General features: G+C 40.2%; 1 protein-coding gene across 16 annotated transcripts in view; it reads right to left on the bottom strand.

Annotated features, from left to right (window-relative positions):
• nrxn2b (neurexin 2b) overlaps positions 1-23,497 on the bottom strand; it is a 592,634-nt gene that overhangs the window by 102,182 nt on the left and 466,955 nt on the right. For all 16 annotated transcript variants that reach the window (XM_053343297.1, XM_053343296.1, XM_053343295.1 and 13 more), the window contains one exon: positions 5,636-5,817. In XM_053343297.1, coding sequence (XP_053199272.1) covers positions 5,636-5,817 — 182 coding nt within the window. The remainder of the gene's footprint in view (positions 1-5,635; positions 5,818-23,497) is intronic.

Here is a 23,497-nt window from a genome sequence, read left to right on the forward strand (position 1 = left end):
GCACCTTTATTGCTTTGAGTGAAAACAGCTACATGAGTCTTCATATTTTAACAAGCAATATTACTTCAGCTCAGATTAAAGAGCCTGCATGGTAAGTTTCATTTGTTTCTGATGAGCACATAAAGCTCAAGATACACAAGCTACTTTCATGTGGTGATTGACGAATACTTTTGGACAAGGGGAGCAAGACATGCAGAAAAAGTCTCAGAGAATGAGTTTACCTCAGTGGTTTTGTTTACCAGACTGGGTGCTGTCACCTGAGCAGGGACAGTGGAGCATGAAGCTGGAGAAAGACAAGCCGTTCTAGCAGGACTGAAATGGAAGGCGACGCTGCTCGCATGCTTGGTTTTCAAATTGTCAATGTTTGTGTACAGGGAAACATGGACAAACTCAGACTGAGACTATCAAAATCAGCACAAAAGTAAACAATGTTGTTCTCTTGTTTGCATTGAGATATGACTGAGAGGAAATACACCGAGACACCAAACACAACCACAGCTTTTACATTTAGTGTGGTAAGGCTAAGGCAGGAGGAGTATCTTTTTGACAACTGACTAAAAAACAGCATTGTTGGAATTGTTCACTTGTTCTGGAGGTTCATACATTTCAACACTAATGTCTAATGACATTCTCAGCTGCACATAGCCATCTACAACATGATCAACAACTAGGAATTCTTGCACCTGGACCCAGTTTTTGCTGTAGCAAGTGATTTCAACTGGGCTAGTTTATCAGCACATACAGTAGGTCTATAAAGTAGTAGACGTCTGTTTTTTTGGATAATGATAGCAAATTGTGGCGTGGTAGAAAATTTGACCTGCTTTTCAGAACACACACATATATATATATATATATATATATATATATATATATATATTATAGCTAGATTTTTTTTGTGACTGAGTTCCAAGGTCTTGCAAGGACATCTAACTTTTCCAGCAGCCATAGATGGGAGATTTAGCTATCAGCCTGATTCCATATCTGTCTGCACCCTTCATTCCCTGACTCTCACACCCCAGGCCCTGATGGTAGAAATGTCATGAATATTGGGGAAAAAAATGATGTCCTGCTCTCCTACACGACCATAGAGAAACGTCCTGTGAAAGACATAGTGGGGACTGGGGGACATGGAATCTTAGAAAACAGAAAATGCTCACGAAAATAATAGTGACTGTGTCTCTTCCTATTTAATTCATGTTGTGTGTGGTGAAAACAACGGGTATTTGCTAACGTACTGAGCTCTTCCTGGAGCTTTCAAACCTTCTTCAGCAACAACAGCTGGATAGACCATTGAGACAAATGATGCAAAACCTAAACATTAACTATGTGCCTCAAAAACAGTTGCTAATTCAAACTTAATGCAGACATTGGGGGTTACAAATCGAGCTACAAGCTACTAGCATGTTCATCTAGTGTGTAAAAAGCGACTGGACTTACTGAGTATTCTTAAAAATGTTTCACCATTCATCCAAAAGGCTTAATTAGTTCTACTGACTCTTGGGGACTTCTGTGGTATTTAACTTCTCCGGGTGATTAAATACAGAGGAACTCCCCACCAGTCCGTCCAGCTGATGAAGTCTGCTAGATGAAAAGCAAATTTTCTTCAAGGCCAGACAGCAAGTCCAGCTGTTTTTGCGTTATTACTACTTGATATCCCCTGACCTGAGATGACAAGAGAATCTTTTTAGACGTATGAGCAATGCTGCACCGCAACAGCAATATGCGCAGTCATGTTTAGTCTGCTCGGCAATGATTCATTCCTATGGCATTTTCCAGATAATGAATTTCAAAGCTTTTTCATCTAGAACTCTCAAAATGTCAACGGAGAAAGTTTGCAGCACTTTCAGACACACCCACGGTAAATAATTAGGGGAAGAGGAAGAAACAAGGTCTTGTGAGGATATGGTATGTCCTTTTTTTTTTTTTTTAAGTCAGCCACAGTCAGCAGATTCACCTTACCCCACCAACTTCCACTATGTCTCCTACCTCCAGGCTTGATGACAGGATGTCAGGTAGATGCAGTGAGTGATGACCTGCCCTCTGTCAGGTAAATGGACAGAAATGAAGGGGGAATGTGGCATGAAAGAAGAGGAGGCGTGGTGAGGGAGGAAGGGAATAATATACTGTAATAGTTTTAGAGATGGGGTGGCTTGTGAGAGATAAGGAATAATGCTCATTTTGGTGGTAGGTTATTATCAGCCGTGCGCTCCACTGCTGGTATTTTAAGAGACGGATATCCATCAGTGATGTATCATATGCTGTAAAGGCAAGACATGGTTGTGATATGGGCTTGTATGCTTCTGAATCAGTGATACAGGCTAAGAAAGACCTTGACTTAACATCAATCAATCACTTCATGAGAAAATAAAACATGCTTTTTATTGGATCTCAGTTGAAATCAATAGAACAAGCTAACCTGGAATGAAAAAAAGTGAAATGCTATTTTTGAACCACTAGCCAAAGCTGAGCAGTAAGACCCCAGGTATTGGACCTCAAGGCCACCATCACTGTTTGAACGTTGAGCTGTTTTATGGTTTGATTGGGTCCGTAAGGCCCCCATCAGGTGGGATGATATGGGGCCACGGCTCCTGGGTTCTCAGGTCTAATTTGCCTGTACTTCTCCCCTCAAAGAGAGACGGGCATAATTAACAGGACCAAAACACCCACCATGGCTGAACAGAGTCATTTAGGGGAGCGACTCGGGAGGAACGGCAGCAAATGAAATGTAATTGCAATGGGAGCAGAAGAGCCGGGGTAGTGTGTCGGAGGCACTGGTGTGTGTGCAGGGGGGAGAGAGAGAGAGAGAGAGAGAATGAACGGGGGGCCAGACATAGGGGAATGGAGGGAGTAAATGAAAGACACAGAAGTTAGATAGAGAATATGCACCTGAGAGAAGAGCAGAAGCAAAAGAATGAGTGATGAGGGAACATGAGCGACAGGCAGAGATAAACTAGGAGAAGACTTTCCTTCGGGTTCAAATGAAAAATGAATGTACCATGGTTCACTGAAAAACTCTCAGTTAAAGGATCAGTTCACCTAAATTAAAGAAAAAGACATTATCTCGCCAGGCTCTAGTCGTATCTAGCCATGCAGATAGTTTTGGTTTCATTTCCTGAGGTTTTGAGATACAGTATCTGCCTTTGAGATTTCTGGCAACACCCCAGTACAATTGAGACAAATAGAGTTTAGATGTGGTGCTCACAGCATTAGGAACAGTGGCATCTCATAAACTGTGTCTGGTTAGTCAGGATAACTCACAGACCACACACTTTGATTCAAAGTGCTTCTACAACAATTACTGATTCTATGATATTCTACTGATAGTTACAGTATATGGTTCATTGGATAGGCCATATGTGACTCTCTAAACAAGCTTCTGAATATTAAAAAGCAACAGAAATATGACTAAAATAACAGAAATTGACCCTTTAAAGTTCAAAGTTGCTGCAGCTGAACTCTGCTGGATACATTAGCACTTCAACTCCAGCATCACTTGTTGTGTCCATTGCATTTACAACTGTAATCTTTCATCATTACGGTCATTATCATTATTTATCACTGATGTTAAGAGCATTCAAATTGGCCTTGACCTACTTGGTCTGTCTGTCAGCCCTCCCCATCCCTCTACTCTTTCACCTATCCCTCCCCTTTTTCCCTCATCATCCCTTCCTCTGTCCCTCTCGGTTTACGGAGCACTGGATGAGAAGTGACCCGGGGTCAACTATGTTCCTGTCGCTCCCAGGCACGGGCAACCCAAACAAATTGGGGTCACGAGGATGCTGGAGTGGTGTGATGGCACGCACACGCACACACACAGACTGGGGTGTGCAGATGGGGCAGTGTAGATAAGTGTAGATAACAGTGATAGTGTCTTATCACTGGGTATTTTAAGAGAGCGTAAGGGAACAGCAGGACATCTTTCCCACCAGCTGGTACAGTGAAACACTGTAGACCTAAACCTGACTATGTACACTGTGTGTTTCATTGTGTGGCTGCGGCAACATGATGAGTGGATCACAGTCTCCAGGTGTGGTCATGGCTGGTAATTAACAGAAAACCCTCCATTAAAATGAATATGAGCTCGGAATGTAATTTGGGCTAGAGAAAGCACGAGGTCAACGAGACAATTAGAGACTGTGTAAAAGCATTTTTAAATGCCCTTTGTCCCTTAATTGCCATTTCAAGTTATCATTAGAGGTGGTTTTGAATGACCTTTAAGCCTAACATATGAGAGCAATGAGGGCAGAGACGAGGCTAATACTAGTTTGACAAGAGATAAAAAGAGATGCTGGTGGGTGATTAGTCATATTCTGCACATGCTGCGTCTCTCTGAATCTCTCTCACACATGATTCCCTCACACTCAAAAAAGCTTGAACCATACCATATCCTGAATTAAACAAAGCTTACTGTGAGCTAAATCTGAATAAAATGTGACATGACCAATTATTACATACTGTCTGTCTTCATATTTCTTAATAATCTGAAGTATAGTCCAACCTAGAAGGATAATTCTGGTTTTTACAATTTAGGTCTTACTTTCATATTTTGGACCATCATTCCTATCACACTGTACTCATGGAGTTAATTGTAAAGATAGGGGAACTTGGCAGGAACACTAGGATGTCACACAAAGCAAGAGGCAACCAATAGTGACATCACTGTCTGCTATAAGCATCCATCACATCACAGTTTACAGCCTGACGTTATTCCATTTGACATGCAGTACTGTATTTGGCTTGGTTGTGTGCACACATGCTTTTCCTGTGCAATGAGGCAGTAATACAAACAACTAGATGTACTAACTCTCTGTTTTACCTTTGTTTATAACTTGTCTGATAGACAGAAACATGGGCAGTTAGACTGGACTGCAATATCTTTAAAAATGATGACTACAGATCTAAGAAACTGCCTTAGTGGGTTTTCATAACTGATAGAAATGATGGTCAAAACTAAGAAAGACCTAAATTACACCATAAATTGGATCTATCCTTTAAACCTCACAAATCTAGTCTACCTCCAACTTAGAGTCACGGCAAAGGGTCTTAAGGATCCAGAAGGGTCATGACTAAGCATAAATATCAAGCTGTTATTCATCAAGCTGGCAGCTATAACCAATATAAAACACTAATGACTCATTATTTGCCTCTATTCATTGACTCAGTTACTCTTCTCTTCCCACCTATAACCCCTCTTACTATATGTAAGGTCCTGGTTTATGCCCAGTCCCCTGCTACAGGACATCCTTCATCCTACTTGGACATCACTCCTTTCTGTTGCCTCATTAACTTACCTATCCCCTCCCTCCCTTTCTCCCTCAATCCCTCCCTCCCTCCCTCTTGTTCTCCAGTGTACACAATGTCTAAATGGTCTCAAGTCCTCTCCCGGTCACTTGGCATTCACACCACCCAGCACCTCTCTCTTTTTTTGTTTTCCTTTTTCTCTTGCCATTTCCACCTCCTCTTGTCTATTCCCCCTAGTGGCTGATAGTACCATGTGCACCTACATCCATATCCCTCCTTTCTCTTCCTGGGGTTTCCCCAGTGAGTCATCTGTCCATACGTAGAGTAAATTATTTTGCCATTTCTCCATCAAATCCACCCCCACACCCAATAGCCACAAGGTAGAATATCTTACTATGTGCAGCTCCAGGTAATCTCCAAGTCCCTTGGCGCTCTCTACCCTGACCAGAATGGCTTCCTTCAGCTGCGTGCTGAAGCCCACTGCCAGCCGGTCTGCCCGTGTGCTCGGCCGGTCATTGGGTGGCCAGGTATATGTGATGAGGGCTCCTCCTCGTCCGAAGATGTAAGTTGTCCCAGCTGTAAAACAGAGCAATAAAAGGAGTTACAGTATAATAACAACACTTCAATGGAAGATGTTCATTCCAAAGTATATTTGGTCTTTATATAACATTTTATAAAAATGGCATTTATCTGTTTCTCTTCTGTGACATTTTATTTGTTGATGTTTGTTTTGAAGAAACTGCAGTGAAAATAACCTGCAGCTTATAATTTAATGTCAAATAAAGACACCTCTGTTAAATAAATACCACCTTAAGAGAGCATGAATATAATTTTGTTCTTCAAACCAAGTTTGATGGCATGAAGGCATATAAATTAAATGTCACATACTGATTGATTGATGAAAGAAACATGAACTGAGAAAAAAAAAATACATTTTTACTAGCAGTGTAAAACATGATGGTGAAGTCATGTTTAACATTGGCACCAGTACTTGCACCCGTGGCTGTCACCCCTTTGAAATGTTAATCTGTAAAGCCACTGCAGTTCTATTTGCCTGCAGTTCAGTGAAGTGACAAACTTTGTGTTGGCTATACTGTTAGTAGAACCACCACTTCTCTACATCAGCAAAAGAAATACCTCACATTTCCCTGTCAAAGAAACTTTGCCTCAACAGTATTTGGAGTTTCAGCCTAAAAAGAATGTGCTCTCCGTGTACACTGAGTGATTTCATGTTTGAACTGTAACACAGGAGTTATGACTTGGCTGGGCTCCAATAAGCCCAGTGGTGAATGAGAAATGATGGGCGTTGGCTGTGATTAGCATAGAGTAATGAAACCACAGTGAGCTGCTCTGAACCCTGTGGCTGTCTGTCTTCCCTGTAACATAAGTACACAAACACAAAAACACAGGCTATATGTGTGTACAGCTAATGTATCTACACTCCACACACAAAACCCAACATTTCAAAACCACTACAATTTAAATGCATACACAGATTTACATACATCTAGGACTGCAATTTAGAACATATTTGCTATTAATGTGGTATTTAATTATTCTTGATTTGATTGATCTTTTCATCCAGTGGTTTCCAATTTTTTCTGACATGTCCCTTTTTGGAAGCTGAAATAGATTTAAATCCCCCCAACCCTCTTGCTTAATGTGAAAAATAGCACTTACAAAAACATGAACTGCAAAATTTCCTTTCCCATTCCCCACACTTCTTTTGAAGTTTTCAAGTTTCTACACGAGTTTCTTAGATATAAAAGACACGCGGCTCTCCTGTTTTATTGACAACCGACTCAAAAGCAAGACAGACCTTTTTTCATATTTCGGCTTTGACAGATGTGTTTCCACGATGCCCCTCACCATCTTGTACGTGCTTTGTGAATAAAATTTTGCAGAGCTAAATCCTGAGAGGCTCGCCAGCATCAGAGCACTCTATTTTGTTTTTGTTTCCACATGAATATGATTCAGTCACGTTTTGCTCCTCAACACAGTTGCGTGCCTCTGATTTTATCTATAAAATGTCCAAAAAGAGTGGAAAATTTCAATCACAACTTCTCAGACTACAAATGTTATCCACAAATTGCTTGTTTTGACCAGCAAGCAGTCCAAAACACAAAAACTATTCAAATCAGTGTATCTGCACATTTTTAAGAACAAATGTAATCACATTTAAGACCTGTTTAATATGTCTTTAAGGAAAAACTAATGCCACTGCTGAGACATACTGTAATGCAAAAGCAATATTTTACTGTTGTAGTGGGTTGAGATGGAGCTCATTTAAAAAATATTCATGTTGGACTGCAACTAATGATTGGTTTCATTACAGTTCCAACTGCTGATTATTATTTTTACTTTAATTAATGAGTTGATTGGTTGGTTATGTAAAATAATCAGAAAATAATGATAATGACAAATAACAAACTGAACAAATATAATTACGCTCGTTCACCCTGCTCCAGCTCAAGTCAGATTTAATGCCTTCACTCCTACAATTCCACACATTTTAAAGACATTTTAGACCATGAATATCAAAAACTAGATTTAAGACTTTTGCAAATCCTCACATTTGAGAAGCAAGAAGCACTTTTTGAAAATAACTTAAATATTCAATCTTGGGTCCACTAAATGTTGACAAATTTCAAGTTTCAGTGCTGCCTTTACAATCATGAATGGACACAGTTGTGCACAGTATGAGGTTTTTGGAGCACACTGGTATACTGAAGCACATACACACACACACAAACACAGACACACACACACATTTTTTCATGCCCTACAAACATCTCTCTCTAGGTCTGCTCCAGTCAGAGAGGATAGAAAGCAGAGCTGTGATGGCTGCAGGGCCAACAGGCCACCCAACAACATTCACAGCAACAGGACCGCACACACTCTTAGTCATACACAAGGAAGAGCCAGATAAAAAATGGAGATGTGCAGCCTTTTTCTGCGTATACACACACACACACATTTAAACCCAAGTCACTTTTGGGGAATTTACATAGACTGACATTCATCTCCTGGAGACTTCACCCCAACCATAACCACTGACCCAAAAATCAGCATTTTAATAAATTTGGGACTCAGCTTTTGTCCCCGATTGCACAAGCTGTCCCCAATCAACTGGTCTTAAGTCTGGTGTGTGTCCCTGAGTGAAGTCATACATACACACACACACACACACACACACACACACACACACATACACGTTCGCTCAGCCACTGACACTTTCATTATCTTACAATCCGCTGGTAACCATTTGAAATCGGCTGACACGACTGTCCTCCCTCTCTCTACCATTTCCCCTCACTCACTCTCTCTCTCTCTGGCTCTCAACATCCCTCCTTCCCTCCCTCCTCTCCTTCTTCCCTCCCAGCGGAGCTAAGCCCTCTGCTCAGCTCTTGTTGTTTTCTGGAGGCTGTATTATTTTAGCGCTGACTAATTATCGCAGCATGGCAAGGAGGGCTATAAGGAGGTTGTGCGCCGGAGGGGGGGGGGGGGGGGGGGTGTGTGGTGGTGGTGAAGAAAGACAACAGGGTACGGAGGCAGGGAGTAACAGAGGATAGGAAAGTGTGCACAGTGGATGGCGAAGAGAAGAAAAAAAAGTTGGCGCTGTCTTTCGCTGTCTTTTTTCCCCCCCTTCTTCTTTCCTGTGTTTATTAACAGTGTAGCACCGGAGCCTTGCACAAGCTGGGCGAGAGAGACAGCTGTGGAGGAAGAGGAGGAAAGATTTCTAAAATGGCCGACAAACAGGGAGGGAGAGTGAGAGAGGGAGCCATGTTGTGATAGAGGATAGTTTAGCCATGTTGGGTGAAAAGAGAGAGAATAGTTAATGGTAGCTGAAGTTGAGCATGTTAATATGTGTGAATGCATATTAGGAGAGAGGAGTTTGAAAGGGGGAGAAGCAAGTAGAGACAAACACTGTGACTATTTACTAGTCAGAGGAAGCACTCAGCCTGTAGAAAGTGTTGTATAAGGTCATCTGTTCTTTCTACAGTCTCAACAAAACCCTTAAGTTGGACTATTTAACAGTAAGCATATGTAGCAAATTAAGTATTAGTGCTATGGCACTGTTTAGCAGCAGATGTGGTCAAAAATGTCTCAATCAATCTGCAAGATGGGAAATGTAGGAACCAGTATCTCTGCCTCTACTGCATTCATTTTGGACATAATTCCACATAATAGTCTCTTTAAAGTCTTTAAACTTCATGAAAGAGCAAATGTGAATGCAAGAGATTTCTTTTCATGTAAATGGAGAGATATGATTTTTTTAAAACTTTTTAAATAATAAAACAGTGTTTTCATGAATAACAAATATAGGGTGTTACCAGTCGGTCAAGGGTATTTGTCATTCAGCCTGCTAGACGGCTGCATACTGACAAACCATAGCACAACAAGGACATGACTCCAAATGCTATTCATCTTTATTGCTGCTCTCAATAAGAGAAACTTTCATCAACTTAATGTTATATTATATATATATATATATATATATATATATATATATATATATATATATATATATATACATATATATATATTATACATATAATATTATATATTTGAGCTTTATTTCTATTCTGATTGGGCTAGCAGCTGAAGTTGATGCGACAAACATAAAACTTTTTTTAATGGGTCTATTCATTATGAGGTATTCTCTTGTTACTGTGGTCCATCCTTGATATGATGAAGGTCCCACAGGTCTCATTCTAACACTGTTCATTTACCTAATGCATCAAACCCTGTCAACCTACAGAACTATAGGTTCTAATTAAGCTCCTGAGGCTTTCACAAATGCTGCATTTGATAACTTCCACTAAAATATATATCAAATGATCAGGGGGCGCTGGAAGGGGGTGAAAATGATTAGAACATGAGTTTTGTTTTCTGTATTTTCTAATTAACTTATAATCATCAAGAGTCATTAATAAAATATTTGATTTAAAATGTACTCTATTAAACACTTTATTTGTCTTGTTTCCTCTTTATCGCCCATACAACCCCTCTATTTATATGGAATGGTTCAGTCCTGTCTCCTATTTTCACAGCTCAATGTCAGTAGATATGACAGTTAGTACTGGACTAGAGAGAGTTGCAAGCCTTCACAGGTAGAGGTGTGATTACAGGAAATGTGCATAGTTGGTGTGGTGGTGGGGGGCCCAATGTGATATCTTTTCAGGGGACCCAAAATCCCTAGCAGCACCCATGCAAATGATGGATAAAATAGTTAACCATTCAGTTTAAAGAGAATACATAGGTGTGTGCATAATAGCATCTTTGATTTGACTAAATATTAGTGTTGTGTTGCATAAGGTGTCTGACCTAAAAGGTAAAAAGACACCCTAACAACCACCTGAATTTATTAGTACTGTATATCTCAATTAGGGTGCACATGAAATTAGGCATGCAGCAAGCATCGTCACTGCACATCTCGCTCGTGTTTTCACAGTGAACTAATTCTTATCCATTAACACCCCTCTCATGCGAAACATCTACCATATGTTTTGTGCTCTCTGGAGTTTTGTGTATGCCGCCACTGTCACAGTCACTCTTGTCATATTTTAATTCGACTTTATCATCAACAGATTCACCTTACTCCTATGAATGTCAGAAAGAGTGGTGCTGAAGTTGCGAGAAAAAAAAAAATGTAACCAATATTCTAATACTCCAGTAGTACTTTCTACTTCTTTCTCCTTCCTATATCCATCCTATTTGGTGGTGTGGTGTAGCCTTTACCTGCTCTGATGTGTCCAGTTTGTAGTGGCCACCTGCTGCTTGTTGTGCTCGTATGCGTGCTTGCATGTGTTTGTGCGTATGTGCACTCCTCTCGCCTCTAAATGAGGAGACAAAGGAGGTGCAGAGTCTCTAATGAGTAGTCTGACAGGGCGCATCCATGTGTCACTGTTTCTCCCAGCAAACACCTGCTGCTCCGGTTGAGGCAAAAAAAACCTCATCTAATGCTGCAATGCAACACACACTAACAGGAAGAGGAAGAGGACAGGAGGAGGAAAAAATAGAGAGAGAATGTGTTTATTAAACCAAAGAAGACACGTCTGGAGGGCTTTCTTTCTTTAGTTGGCTTCAACGGAATCATCTCCTTAAAAATCAGAGAACATCTCTACACTTTGAATGGATCTTTGAGGACTCAGAGTCAAGATTCACAGCTTGCAACTGCTATAACAGGTGACAACATCGCACCTTTAGCACGAAGATAAAAGTGATGGGTTGTTCACGGCGATTACATATCTATCACTAACAAAGTTCATGTTATAACTTATTGAAATAAATGGAATACAACGTCTGCCAAGAATTCAATCTAAGAGATTTTGGTGGGATTTCGGAAATAGGCAGCAGCCATGTATTGGAGCAGTAAAATATATATGGCATATATTGTCAATGGATTAGAACATAAATAAAAACAGTAGTATATGACTTGTATTTAATTCCAGAGTGTATGCAAGACTGTCCTTACCATTACCATTGCTCTATTTGTGTAATTATATAACCTGTGTGCCTTAAATTGTTTCAATTGTTTACATATGGCCTACTGTTACAAGAAGCATTGATGCTGTTTGCACCTTTTTATATTGCATATCGCATTGCTCTTATAGATTATCAATGTTTCATTTATGTCTTAAATTGATTTTAATTGTCTTAACTGTTTTTATGCCTCGTGGAACGCTATCCAAATTTCGTTATGTTGTTGTCTGATGCTCAATATAAAGTTTCTGCTACTGTTAAAGAGCTGCTTAAAAGAACCAGTGCTGACATCTTCCTAACAAAGGACCTCCCTCCTGTGGTCATGTGAATTCTGTCCATCCTCTCTCAAAAAGGAAAGGTGGAAATAGAATGACGTAGCAATGTGATATCCATTAGGAAGGAAGGCTGGATTTATAGCTGGGGATAAGAAGTGTTTGACCCTGAGACTGGAAACTGTGCTTTACAGTCAGTCTCCTATCAATAATCAATATTCCTTCTTTAACGGTGTAAACCAGAGCTAATTTAAACCGTAGAGGCAGTAGATGAGAAAGATATGGTCATGGTTAATGAACATATGGGTCATTTTGGAAGGCAGGAAGGTGTTAGGTAACAGTAAACAACAACTGTTTGCCTTTATTGGAAACTGTGAGTTCAAAGTAAATTGGTGCTGCCTCGAGTTGTCTGCAAACAAAACCCCCGGCCAAGTATGGATTCCTCTGACCTTCAGTCCACCATGGTCTAATCAAGCAATCTGCCTGGCCGCGCTCGCTAGAATAACAATAATGATGGAAATGCTCTGTTGCATTCGTGTTATACGCCCCCCCACCCCAGCCCAACCCTCTCCCCTCCACCACATCCAACAAAAAAAAATAGGCTAAATATTTATTACTTTTGTCCAATTAGCTCTGGCGCCATCGATCTGACCAATCAATCTTACCTGCGGCGCTAGAGGTGGAGAGAGTGCAGATAGATGAATCAAAACATCGCGGGACGCCCCTTGATTATTATTTTCATTCACAGGAGACGGCTGGTAATTTGGCTCCAAGAAGAACGGACAAAAAAAATAAATAAAATGAAATAATTATTAAAAAAAACACACAAAAAACCCCCAGCATTTTCCTTTGTCCACAGATCCAGTGGAAAAATAATCAGAAAAGACTCATGAATCAAAACAGTAATGAAAAACCTATTGATTTTGATTTTTCACACCCTTCTCCCACCCCTCCCTCTCCTTTTCCTCGCTCTTCTTCTTTACAGTGGGGGCAACAGGGGAGTGCAGTTAGGATTGAATTTATCATTTGGGATGCTTTCTCTGTTCGGGGCCATTGATTTAGGATGGTGGATTCTAGGCCACTGCCATCTACGGTGGGGGGATAAACAGGTCATATCGGAGAGAGAGAGAGACAGAGATAGAGAGAGAGCAGACGCCACGATTTTTCATTAAGGCCTGTGGTCAATGTTGTCAATGTGTCAAGCGCCGGCCGCAAAGCCTCACTGGAGCTGACAGCGTGAAATTTGCGAGACAGGACGACGGCGTTAAAAATGAAAAATTCACCAGGAAAAAAAGAAGAACTGATGGTGGTGATTAAGTCAAATCTTGAGAGGCAATAAGCCTTAAGGCACACCAGCACTGTACGTCCACATACATTTACACAAACTCCTTATTTTAAACTCAGACAGGCTCTCAAACAATAACTCAATAACACAGATGCTTCCTCCAACTTTGGTGTATTATTGCATCAGTACGGGTTAATTCTTTGAAGCAGTTAAGGAGAGAGACAGAGCTATTGATTCCTTTTAAACAAGTAGACTGAAAGCTTTTTTGCCCCAATCCTTTTTGGACACAACATACATTTCAGACACACTTACAAAGGAAAATGTAGAACGGGAGAAACAAATGACAAAAAACTGAAAAGGGGGGCCGAGATGAGACATTTGCCAAAAGTTTCCAGACAGCTGTTGATCTTTGAAGTTGCAAGCTATACAAACACACACATACACACATTGTTGACATTTTTGGGTCTTTCCACCTCCTTCCTTCACACAAGCACCGTCACATGCAAACACACCCCTTTTGGTAGTCTAAGTACCTCATCAAGATCGCCGCCCTTCCTCTGATTGCCATTTATCTGTGGCGGTACATATAGAAAATGTTGAAATGGCATCCCGCAGATTGGCTGCATCTAAAGTGGAAATGGCAAGTCATCCCTCTCTGATGCGGGTGGATAATGTCCCTCTTCTATCTATGCTTTCTGCAAGATTGCTTCAAAAGGATGAGAGGGGGCCTTCCTGTTACATGAGGTGAGACGACGCATGATTCCGGGATTGTCAAAGTTTCCGACTCAGTCCACTTCTAGTAATACAAGTGAGAAGGTTAAGACACTAAGAGGGATGTGTTTGAAAGCCATTTAAAGACACAGCTTCCTGTGACTGAAAAAAACCTATAATTGCTCAGATCTGGTTAAATCCCATTCATTTTATACCTCAAGGAAATCTAAACTGTTTCTGTCTTCCTGAGTTAGTTTGATCTCAACAGGCTGATAAGAGCTTCACTTGTAATTGGCTTTGGAGAGTTTTGTAGCACTAGCTGGAAGACAGAGACCCTGCAACTCAGTAGTCTGGACTATATTGGAAAAGAGTAATTGGACTGACCTTATACTTGGAAAATAATTGGACTGATTATACATGTTTCACATGCTGCACATACCCCTATATCATCAAATCAAGAGATGAAACATGTTCATTTGAACTACAGTTGTGAAGTATGAAGATCTCCTCAAGTGACGCTATAACCAATTAAAATGTCTAAATGTATCTGACAAGCTGTCAAATGGAGTAAACACGCCATTACATCTTCAAAAATATTATACAGTCTTATCAGTCCAATGACTCAACATGTTTAGGTTTGGCATATAGCAGCTGCAGCTAGCATAGATTCTGTTTATCGGGGCTGTTGGTGGTTAAAGGTGCTGTGGACATTTCTAATTGGGAAGTAATGATAGGAAGGGGTTAAAGTTGTACATAAGGGAGTCCACAGATAGGCAAGATATGATCAAGGAGGCCATTCATATCTCCCACCTAAGACCACTCTTGAGACTGGTATTACTACCAAATGTTACAACATTACCTAAGTTTGCATGATAGCACATAAGAGCACTCCATTTGCGGAGAAAACCGTGACATCTGGCTTAAAGGTCAGATATGCTTCCTACCAAACCTTTAAGTTGAGACTGTTCTGTCACACATACTGCAAGCAAGATCAATAGTGAATGTCCATGTTACAACTGAATCTGTGGTCAATTTAGGTGCAAGGGTGGAATAGAAGAGGACACCAATGTAATCAAGCTTTTCACTTTTACCACTAACTGAAAAAAATGTATCTATAGTTATGGCTCAGTTATAGATACACATCCAGGTAGGCTCATGAGCTAGCCTTCATATATTAAGGGTATCGGTCAAAGAAAGAAGTCACTGATGATAACACCTGCTCCCTCATACTATTGTCCAACCACTGTTGTTAGCAGGGGAGATGGTGTGGACAGCCACATGCCTTCCCTCATACACGTGTCACCAGCTTTGACACAATTGTCTTTAGGGGTCAACACTATCACCCCCTGCAGGCATTCAGTCCCCATCAACCAGCAGGATTCCCTACAGCAGGATTCCCACTGATGACACAGCCAATTATACGCATTAGAGTCCACCACTGATTCAGAGGTGTTGCTACTGGTTATTCTACTGGGTCGCTGTGGTGTTGGGTCAGCATTTTACCCCTGTGGCACCTTCTGTCTAGTCCACCTTTTTCTTTTTCGGTAAGCCTTTATCTTGACATGATGTGTTTTACCACTGACATATTTGTATAAGCGTACAATCAACTCCATCTAAATCTGTCTGTAACCAAACCAACAACATATAGGAGCCTTTAAGTATGTGAGTTTAATCAAGACATACATACAATGCCCTCAACATGAAGTTGTAATGTCAGTATGTGAACCTCTTGCAGAGTCAACAGTATATTATTAGGGAGGCTATGAGGATGGAGTGGTAGATTTCTTTGAAGCTGATTGGTGCTTATTTGTTTCAAGGATGATAGTCGTAACAATGGAATAATAGGTTAGAGTCTTCTCTTTCTGAATGAAATTACAGACTACTAACAAAATGGAACTGATTTCAGTGACAGATTGTCAACCACTTAAAAGCACTTCTTAAAATGACATTTTGCTCTGTGTAGCTGTAAAGATCAGAGCATATGGGCTGGTAACTGGAAAAATGGCTTTTGTTATGAATTACTTGATTTAAAATGTTCACAAAATAACATTTAGAGATATTTGTCATATTGTAGTATTTTCTTGAAGCTATGTGAGATATTTCAATAGTGCACATGTAGGGAAGAGTTTCAAAAGCATTTTCTCCAATTCAAATTCAGTATTGAGTCCTTATCAGTCTCGTCGGGTTTACCTTTTAACATTTGCAAATAACTTAAGGCTGAAAAAACTACAACTCGATGATGTTTAATTACCTCTTCTTGCTCTTCTTGGCTGAGAAGGCAGAAACACAGTTTTTAGTGGCAGTCTAATCAATGTTGACAACCTGTACCTACAACTTGAAATTGAATACTCAGCATATAATATGAAATGATAATTAAATGTATCTGACACATTCAGTTAACAGCTGTAGTACTGAAGGTCCTGATTGAGTACTATGATGCTGATCAGGTTAAAATGTTGATATAGAATGAGTCAAGTTAGTTTCTAGGTAGAGTTCTCATTCTGTTGGTCCCTGGTGAACCACAGAAACACAGTCCACTTGAGGTCGAACAGTGGCATTAGAGAGTGATCCTCTTCACTCACAAACAATCTTTGACTGAGTATAGACAGTGAATGCAGAGAGCACATTCACCAGATCAGAGCCAAACTTTTCATTTTAGTTGTTATGGAATTAACATTAATTAGCTACAGCTGATCTAATCTGCATCCAATGATGCCTCTCATTTTAACCGGCGATAGTCAGCTGAAAATGAGAAGCCTATAACCTCTATCTTTTCCATTTCTCTTTGCAATAAAAACAGAGAGAGAGATAAAAGGTTTGATAAGATAATCGTTAGCGTCGGAGCTTAACGAATACGGGTATTTTGTCGACTGGGAACCGTAACCAAAATGATGACTGTGATCAAAACCCGTTCCTTCATATATCTCTCTGAATCATCCCTTAAAACAGAAATCACTTCTGTTAACTTGAGATGTCTGTTGATTATTCCCTTCCCAAAATCAGCCAGTTGGGATTTGCTACGCAGCTGTACCTTTCACATTTGGGGAGGATTCACATACTGCTCCTCTTTTGCTTTTGACACAAAAGATATGTTTGCAAGGTTTGTCTGAAACATTTCAAAATGTCCCTAGAGGGGATGCTGCTATGAGACAGTGTTTTTTGAAAAAGATTTCCCAGCTAGTACTCAGACGCTACCTTTGTCTTGTTTTTAAGTGAAGGGTTCCAGCAGGGATAATAGACTGGAGGTGGGTTGTTTGGCTGTAAGGAGAACATGGAAAATGGTCATGTGGGGTGGGGTCTTTCTTTCTACTGGTTTACACTCTGATAAGTCTTTAGAGGGGTTGCTAGGCAGGACAGTGCATTTTGCCTGCATATATATCATCTAGAAAGGCTTATCGATCAGCTCAAAATACTCTTCTCTGTCTGATAGCCTGATCAATAGTCTGATGAGGTTGAGGCAGTGATGCCAAGCAGAGCTGTGTAGACAGAAAGCAGTAAATGTTATTAAGATTCCATTTGGTTTGTGTTGCTGGCTCAGAACTGGACCTACCATCCTGGAGGTGAAAGGCAGACTTTTTGATGAGCACCTCAAATGATTCCCCACTACCTGGAACATTCAAAAAGTAGCTGTAAGAGTCCATTTGAGTCCAATCATAAACTAAACTAACAATATTGGTTTTATGTCAACAATATGTCTTGCAATGTCTAGTCTTGTAGAAATTTATAACAAAAAGAGGAGAGTCGTCTGTACAGTTACGCCCCAAACAAACTATGACCAAACGTAAATGCATCAAATGTTACATTTAAGGTAATCCCGTAATTTGTTTTTATTATAAACGGACTGCAAATACAAGCGTTTTCCTGAGAAGAACAACAGCGTATCGGTACGCCATTTAATTTGTTAGTAGTTTTTTGATTTGCAATGACTGTTTATCAGTGTTAATCTGCAGTGTTCACAGAAGCAGAACATTTTTATTCATCAAGAGGGGCTCTGACACCTTAATATCTGTTACTTATAATCACAAGTAGCTTGTGATTGATGCACACGCACACACACCCCAACTCGGAAAACACATGTACACCCAAATGCACACAGCAGCAATAACAGCAGCATCTTTTCACATTAGCTTGCCTAATAACATGCCAATCAAACGGCAGCAGCAGACAGAGATGTGTGAATATTTTCACTCCATGCCCTGGGATTCTGTTGTTTAATTATTCACCATGTTTGGAGGGTATGCATTGCTATGCTGACCCCATCCCCCAACTCACTGCTGCCACCCCTCCCACATTTAATGTCTGTAAAATATGGTGAAAGCAGATGAATCACTGTGTTAGCAAGACTCTGGATGGGGTTTTATGTTGAGATGTACAACAGCAGTATTGAACAGAAGACAGCATGGATGAGAGATAATAAGGAAAAGAGAAAAAGGAGGGAAGAGAATGGAGAGATCTGAGGAGACATGCATGGACATGAGCGCTGTCAAATACTGATATGAGTAGCAAGAGGCAATAATAATAGACCTGCACAGAATAACATCCTTATTTCCCATACGGTCATTAAGCTGTGATATTCTGAAAAGGTCAGATTGTTTTGTTGCTGCTAGATCTATGGGAATACAGGTGTTAGCTTGTGTGTGTGCCGAGTGGGTACAAATGTGCAAGCAAGTGTGTGCACGTCTTGATAATGTTTAATAGCCATGAGCCCCATTAGCGTTAACATCATCCTAATTATGCTAGAGTGGCCTACATAAACAAACATGGGCTAAAGCAGGTGTTAGCCGTTCCATCCCTGAAGTGGCGACCTTCTGAAATTGTGTGGCTCAGTTTGTGAAATTACACAAGTGGAAACGTTTTTGAGTGAATTGTGCTTCCGTGCCATTTAATTGGCAAATCTGAAATTGATACAAAAGGGCTTTTGAAATAATTATTTGTTAAGGACCACTAAATAAAATGTTTTGTCCAAGAAACCTATTGGATACCAATTTGGACCAAGAAATTGTTTCAGAGAAAAGTTGTTTGTTTTGCCTTTATACACTTAACAGTAGCAACTGTAGATGGGTCAGTGACTAATAAGGGCTGGTAAGATCAGCAATTCAAAAATATCTATCTGAAAAATGTTTTAAAAGCAGCATCAGGTTTGTTAAAACACACATTTTGTATTTTTGTTGGTTTTATCATTTGAAATGACATTTGCACAATTCAGCAAGACTGAATGTCAAATGGTGTAACCACAAAATAATTATAAATATTTAATATTTTAGCCACCTACAGTGTATTTAAGTGTACTTATACTAATAATTACATCAATAATGATCATAATAATCATAATATTATTATTATTATTTTATTATTATAATTATTATTATTATATTATTTCACTACTTTAAAAAAATGAAATGGTTCCTGATTTATACAATTCCCCAGACTAATTTAATATTTAGAACAATTGTAGTCTATTACATGATTTAATATAAAAGGTTTTGATGTAAGATCATGCCAAACTAGTTGATATGGTGTTTTATTGAGAATTGTGTATTTTTAAGCAAGTTGTATTATTTGGTACAAAGTTTTATGGTTACACCACTTCGACATTTTTGCCATAATCCTCTAATATATTCTAAAGCAGAAATGTGATGCTGGGTCCACAAAAAAAGAATGTGTGCAAGTTATTCATATGTTTATTTTCAAATTTTAACCCCTTTAAATTTGACTAAACTACTTGGACGCTTAAAAAGTGGTTGACCTATTTGCCTTTAACAATACCAACTGTAAATGTGATAGGTATGAACAAAATTACGGCGTTGCATCCCTAATTTTGTCACTGATCAGTGAGTAAAAATGAAATGAACATGTCAGACTATTGTGAAAAACACCTCACAACTTCTCCAAGTACTCAAATTACTTGTCTAACTGCAATTATATTTGGCAGTTTTACTTAATACATATATTAGAATGATTAATGCCTATTTTTTTTTTTTTTTTACATACGAAACAAAAAAAAAAAAAATCGAACCACACCTGTTAATTTAATTGTCTAGCTCCGTGACTCCACTTTGCAAACCACTGTACAACATCACAATAAATGAAACACTTGCCAAACTATAGTTAAACTACCGGGGCTCCTGTACTCTGTGAGTACTTTACACTTGATAAAATTAGTCTCCACTGACTTCACCTCTCCAGCTTGTTACATAGCTGTAATGGCCTCTTGGAAATACCACTTGTCAGAAATAGAGTGAGCGAGCCAACACCTTGCACAATCAGTTTGTCCGCGCTAACATCAACCTCCACTTTAGCAAGTTAGAGCCTAACGTGAAATAGACCCCCGCAGCACACTTGACCGGAGGTTAGAGCAACATTCTAAATGGTTCTTTAATGAAATGAGTTAAGTGCGCTGTAGGGCTCAGATAACTTGTTATTGTGGTGCTAGAGGTGCAAGAGTGGTGGAAAGAACAAAGAGCGATGTGTACGGCGGACGGATTAATGACCTTCGTCCTGGATGAGGAGAAAAGATGTTTATAATTGATGTTGGTGGAAGGACAGATGGATATTAAAGAGTGAGGGAGGTGATGGAGTGATGGAGCGAGTGATTGAAGGCAACAGAAGAGGCTGGGGGAGAGCAAGAGACGCAGGGGGGATCAATGGGAAAGCTCTTCCAAGGAGAAAGAGCACAGATCCACTCTGTTTCATTCCCCAGGACTGTATTCCTCAGACTCCAGGGTATCCCACATCAAAGGCGGAGGCGGATGAAGTGGGGAGATGAAAGAACGACATAGTCTGTACTGGATGTGTGAGGTGCATGCATTAAATATAGTGTGCATGTGTGTTGAATGGGTTCTGACACGCACGTATGATGAGCTGGCATAGGTCAGTCCACACAGGATTTCAAGAATCTTGTGAAGCTTTGACTGTTGTTGACACATGAAAGCTGCTGGGTGGGATTCAATGTTGCACCAATATGCATCCATTTCAGCCCACAGAGAAGGTCCATTATGCATTCACTCAGGTACCATGAGCTTGCATCCATAAAGATTAGTCTTAGAAGAAAAAGAGAACAAAAATAAGGCAGAGTCTTTGAAGACTAACAGCGGTCCCAGTCCTTTCAGATCTTGTGAGATTTAAAGTTGAAACCTGCTGCACACTGCTTTGGAGGCTACTGAACTGAGCAGCCAAATGCTAAATGCTCAGGCAGGGTGAGACCGAGCACATACAGTGAGGAGGTGACTTCAAAAAACTATCAACGGTCCAGTTCTCTAAGGACCTTGGGTAGACATCTGAAATGGCATTGGTGCCTCTGTTCTTGAGTCGGTGTTGAAGACAGTCGATTGTATTCTTTTGGTCCTTCCTCATCTCAAAGGGCCTGGTGGGGGAGTCCTGGACATGGGGCCACTTTTTGAGTATGCCTGTCACAGAACTGATATTTCGCATGTGGGGTGAGCTGGCAAAGACGGACGAGCGAGGCGGGGAATGCGAGATCCTAAAAGAAAAATGACTGGAGTTTGCAGAGAGCCCTTAAATGGAAAACAAATCAAGCCAAACCAATAATGTGACGAGACAAAACCCAAACACGGGAGAGAAAGGGGAACACAAAAGGAGATTTGCTGTGCCGTGTCTGGAACCGCAACATTTAGCCAGAGGCTCGTCACTTACTCCTTCTCTCTTTCTCTAACTGCCTGCCTCCCCTTTTCTCTCATTCTGTTTCTTTATCTTTAACCCTGCCTTTGTCCCTCCATCCCCTCTCTTTCTCTGCAGGTTGGCAGTCAAACATAACAGGCTGTGGCCGTTACGTAACAATCCATTTGTTGGCTGGTGGCTGAGAGGCTGCTTGGCCGCCAATACATAAGCAGCAAATAAGGCCCTTAACAGGGGGGAAAAAAATTTGCAGACGCCTGTGCATACAAACAAACAAACAAACACAGACTGTAAGAAGATAGAAAACAAACAGTGGGGTTAATGGTGGAGGCCTCCTGCTCCTACTCGCTGCTGCGTCATTTAAGCTGAGGAGCAAACCGGACTCTCAGGCAATCTGTTAGATTTAATAATATTCTGCCAAAGTCTCTGACACTTATCCCGATGCGACTTAATTTGTGTTTTATATAAACAGGCTGTGGGCTGCAAGCTGTGTATACATTTTCTCTAACAGGAATTTAGCCTTAAACTTAGTTTGACGGCTACTGCATGTCTTCACTTTCTGCATATGCAAAGAGCCCTGCATGATGAGTCTGCAGGACAAGATTAATACATTATCTATACAACGATCTCTATCTGTAGACCCTTGATTTAGATAAGGAGGATCCACAAAAAAGATTTGACAGGAAATAAAACATGCAAAGAAGAGGGGGAAAAACCATGACCATGACCAAGAAATTCAGGCAAAAAAGGTAGTTTAAGTAGTTTCAGTTCCCTAAAAGTAATCAAAAATGAACAAAAAAGGTGGTGGACCAGAAAAATGCTCATATGAATCATTTGTTTTGGAAGGCACTAATGATGATGACTGTGGATGAGCTAGGTATTGGTTGCTATTATATGTTCACTTACTGTTTCCTACCATTAGTCCATTGTCAAAGTTGGTTTCTTTAACCCAGAACTAGATCATTCCCTAAGCTCAACCTAGCAGTTATTTTAACCCAACAGTCCCCTAGCCCAACATTAACCATATAATTACTTACAACATATTTTGTTATTTCATTTAAAATAATTGTTGGCTAAACTACCCAGTTTGATGCTTAGGTTTGAGGGCTTGCCAGCCAAGGAGAAGGAAAGTGGAAAAGACACGTTGAGCTTACTGAATGCAATGATACTGTTCACTGTGCTGTGACTGGAGTTAGAAACAAGGTTGTTGTCGGTGTGCTGATACTTGACATGACATACCAATAGATGCTTGCAGATGTCCAAGTGCACCTCTGATAAAAAGCTGTCCTTCAGCCTTTACAAATTGCACCATTTTTAATTCAACAATAGGTTGAGTAAAAAAATAGAAAGTTCTTTGTGTGTAGATGGCAGCGAGTGTCAAAATATTTGAAACTCCTTGCTCATTACGTTAACTGCATTAGCCCAAATCTATCTTTACATGCATGTTATTGTGCATGTTTCCCTCTCACGGATTTCCTTGACTTTTCCTAACCTTCAAACCACAACGTTCACATTTAATTTCCTTCCGCTATTAGCCGGGAGGGGTGCTTGAACCTAAGCAGTGTTTCTGAATACAAAGACACTGCATTTTCATGAGGGAATGAACAGTGGGGAAAAACACAGGCAAGTGTTTAGCTGCAGGCTGTTTCAGAGCCTGTTGAGAATGTTTGGACAATGCATGGCAGTGCTGGTAAGATGGGCTGTGGCTGTTACGAAGCCATTCACAATCCCTAAATGTCACCACTGTGTAATTGTGTAAAGAAGGAAGAATTACTTCAATGCGGAAAAAGAGCGAGCATTGCCTCTCTGGTGCGAATACATTTGTTCTCATTGAATGCTCATTCAAGTGCCTTTAAGTACAAAAGAC

This window comes from Scomber japonicus, chromosome 22, assembly GCF_027409825.1.
Source record: "Scomber japonicus isolate fScoJap1 chromosome 22, fScoJap1.pri, whole genome shotgun sequence".
Taxonomy (NCBI): Eukaryota; Metazoa; Chordata; class Actinopteri; order Scombriformes; family Scombridae; genus Scomber; species Scomber japonicus.